The following is a 2527-nucleotide window of genomic DNA, read 5'->3' on the forward strand; positions in this document are numbered from 1 at the left end:
TTCTAAGCAGCATTACTGCTCTGAGTTTCTTCAAGGGAGTGAAGCATAAGAAATCCTATCAGTTTTACAGATTTTCTGATGATACATAAAGGTGTTATTTTTGTGTTATTATCTTCCCTTCATGATGGAATATCATGGTCTTCAGAAAACTGTTAATCAACAGTAACTTCCTGTTTTCACCATTTTGAATAAATTATGCAGTATTTGATGTTAAAAAAGTAAAATGTGTTAATAAAGTTTTTCTACATTTAAAAATTTTCCTCAGTTCAAACTATATATATTTTCTAAGAGTTTAATATTACATAAAGGTTTTCTCAAGCAAGTAATATTTTCTAGTGTGGACCTTTAAGGACAGAGTTGGATAAAACAAATACAAAATCATTTACAAAAGAAACTTTTCTCCCCATTATGAATTTTCTGATGGATCCTTAGCTGTTTCTACTAGATAAAGCATTATTGACATTCACTACAAGATTTCTCTCCTGTATGAATTCTCTGATGTTTTCTAAGAGTTGAGGCACATGTAAATGATTTCTCACATTCACTACATTTGTAAGGTTTCTCTCCTGTATGAAATCGCTGATGTATTCTAAGCCCTGAAGCATGTGAATAGGATTTCTCACATTCCCAACATTTGTAAGGTTTTTCTCCTCTATGAGTTCTCTCGTGATTTTTAAGATTTGATTGAGTTTTAAAGAATTTCTCACATTCCTTACATTTGTAAGGTTTCTCTCCTGTATGAATTCTCTGATGTGACCAAAAACTTGAGCTACGTGCAAAAGATTTTTCACATTCACTACATTTGTAAGGTTTTTCTCCTGTATGAAATCTGTGATGTCTTTTAAGATGTGAAGCATATCTAAATGATTTCTCACATTCCCTACATTTGTAAGGTTTCTCTCCTGTATGAATTCTCTTATGTCTTATAAGAGTTGAGCCACATACAAAGAATTTCTCACATTCCCTACATTTGTAAGGTTTCTCTCCTGTATGAATTCTCTGATGATTTCTAAGAGTTAACCTATTTGTAAATGACTTCTCACATTCCCTACATTTGTAAGGTTTCTCTCCTGTATGAATTCTCTGATGATTTATAAGAGTTGACCTATTTGTAAATGACTTCTCACATTCACTACATTTGTAAGGTTTCTCTCCTGTATGAATTCTCTGATGATTTCTAAGAGTTGACCTATTTGTAAATGACTTCTCACATTCCCTACATTTGTAAGGTTTCTCTCCTGTATGAGTTCTCTGATGACTTGTAAGAATTGACCTATTTGTAAATGACTTCTCACATTCTCTACATTTGTAAGGTTTCCCTCCTGTATGACTTCTCTGATGATTTGTAAGAGTTAACTTATTTGTAAATGACTTCTCACATTCACTACATTTGTAAGGTTTCTCTCCTGTATGAATTCTCTGATGTTTTCTAAGTTGTGAGAGATGTTTAAAGGATTTCTCACATACAGTACATTTGTAATGTTTCTGTCCTTTCTGAATTTTCTGATGTGTTCTAAGATTTGAACTACATGCAATGGATTTTTCATATTCACCATATTTGTAAGGTTTCTCTTCTGTGTGAATTCTCTGATGGATTCTTAAAGTATTGCAGGAGTTATAAGGTGTACATTGGGAGAATTCATAACCCACTTTGCCAAGATCAGTATATCTATAGGACTTCTTATGGGTATTCACATGCTGAAAGGCAATATTCTTTGAGACTTGATCCATGATGTTTTCATATTTACCACGTACACGATATTTCTCTGGAAAAATAAGAACAAATAGGGTTAACAGGAACTGATGAATAGGAGATTCAATACCTGACGTTCCCTTAAGTTTTCTAAGTCAAGTTAACCAGCATTTACCAGAAGTAGAGCTCTTAGCAGCGGCCTTCTGTGTTTCATTACCAATAAATGAATGGTAATATGAACCACTGTAGTTTCCATTAAACACAAGGATCACTAAGGGGCTTGAATCCTTACCTAAATTAGATCCTTTGAAGAGATGGTAAAAAATGAGTGATTGAGAAGGGTGCTGTTTGAAGGATCATATGTTGATTTTTCTATTCAGTCATACTGTGTAGTAGCCTTAGCTGACTAGGAATTCATTATGTAACCAATGTTGGCCTACCACTCAGGAAGTCCTCTTTCTTCAGCCTCCCTAGTGCTAGGATTAAAATTATGTTCTCCAGGATGAAATATACAGACCAGATTTCAAAAATTAATCAATAAAGTAAACAAAAACAACATAGTTACATTTTTTCTGTTTTAAAACTTTTTTAAAAAGATCAGAAACAGAAGTAAAATAAACATATTCCAATCATTAAGAATACTTCCCTGTATTTCCATGCTCTGAATAGTCAATATTCTTTGAATTTTGGAGTTTTTAGTTAAAAACTAGTTAAGAAAATTTGAGAGATACATAGCATTTTTTTTGCTCTTGTAGAGAAAACAGAAAAATGTAAAGAAAACACCATGAAAAGTTAGGTTTACTACCAGAATTTCCCTCATTTCTGGTAATCATA

At 32.6% G+C, this 2527-nt stretch overlaps 1 protein-coding gene across 1 annotated transcript; it reads right to left on the reverse strand.

The window, feature by feature from the left end:
- Nucleotides 1-453: 453 nt before the first annotated feature.
- LOC100773708 (zinc finger protein 271-like) lies at nucleotides 454-1731 on the reverse strand. The gene has a single exon (XM_035445860.1). It carries the CDS (start codon nucleotides 1729-1731, stop codon nucleotides 454-456), a length of 1278 nt encoding a protein of 425 aa, XP_035301751.1.
- Between the last annotated feature and the right edge of the window lie 796 nt (nucleotides 1732-2527).

This window comes from Cricetulus griseus, chromosome 5, assembly GCF_003668045.3.
Source record: "Cricetulus griseus strain 17A/GY chromosome 5, alternate assembly CriGri-PICRH-1.0, whole genome shotgun sequence".
Classification (NCBI taxonomy): Eukaryota; Metazoa; Chordata; class Mammalia; order Rodentia; family Cricetidae; genus Cricetulus; species Cricetulus griseus.

Excerpts from the sequence above, each read along its gene's own strand:
- LOC100773708 (XM_035445860.1), bottom strand. The coding sequence starts at position 1,731 with ATGGATCAAGTCTCAAAGAATATTGCCTTTCAGCATGTGAATACCCAT.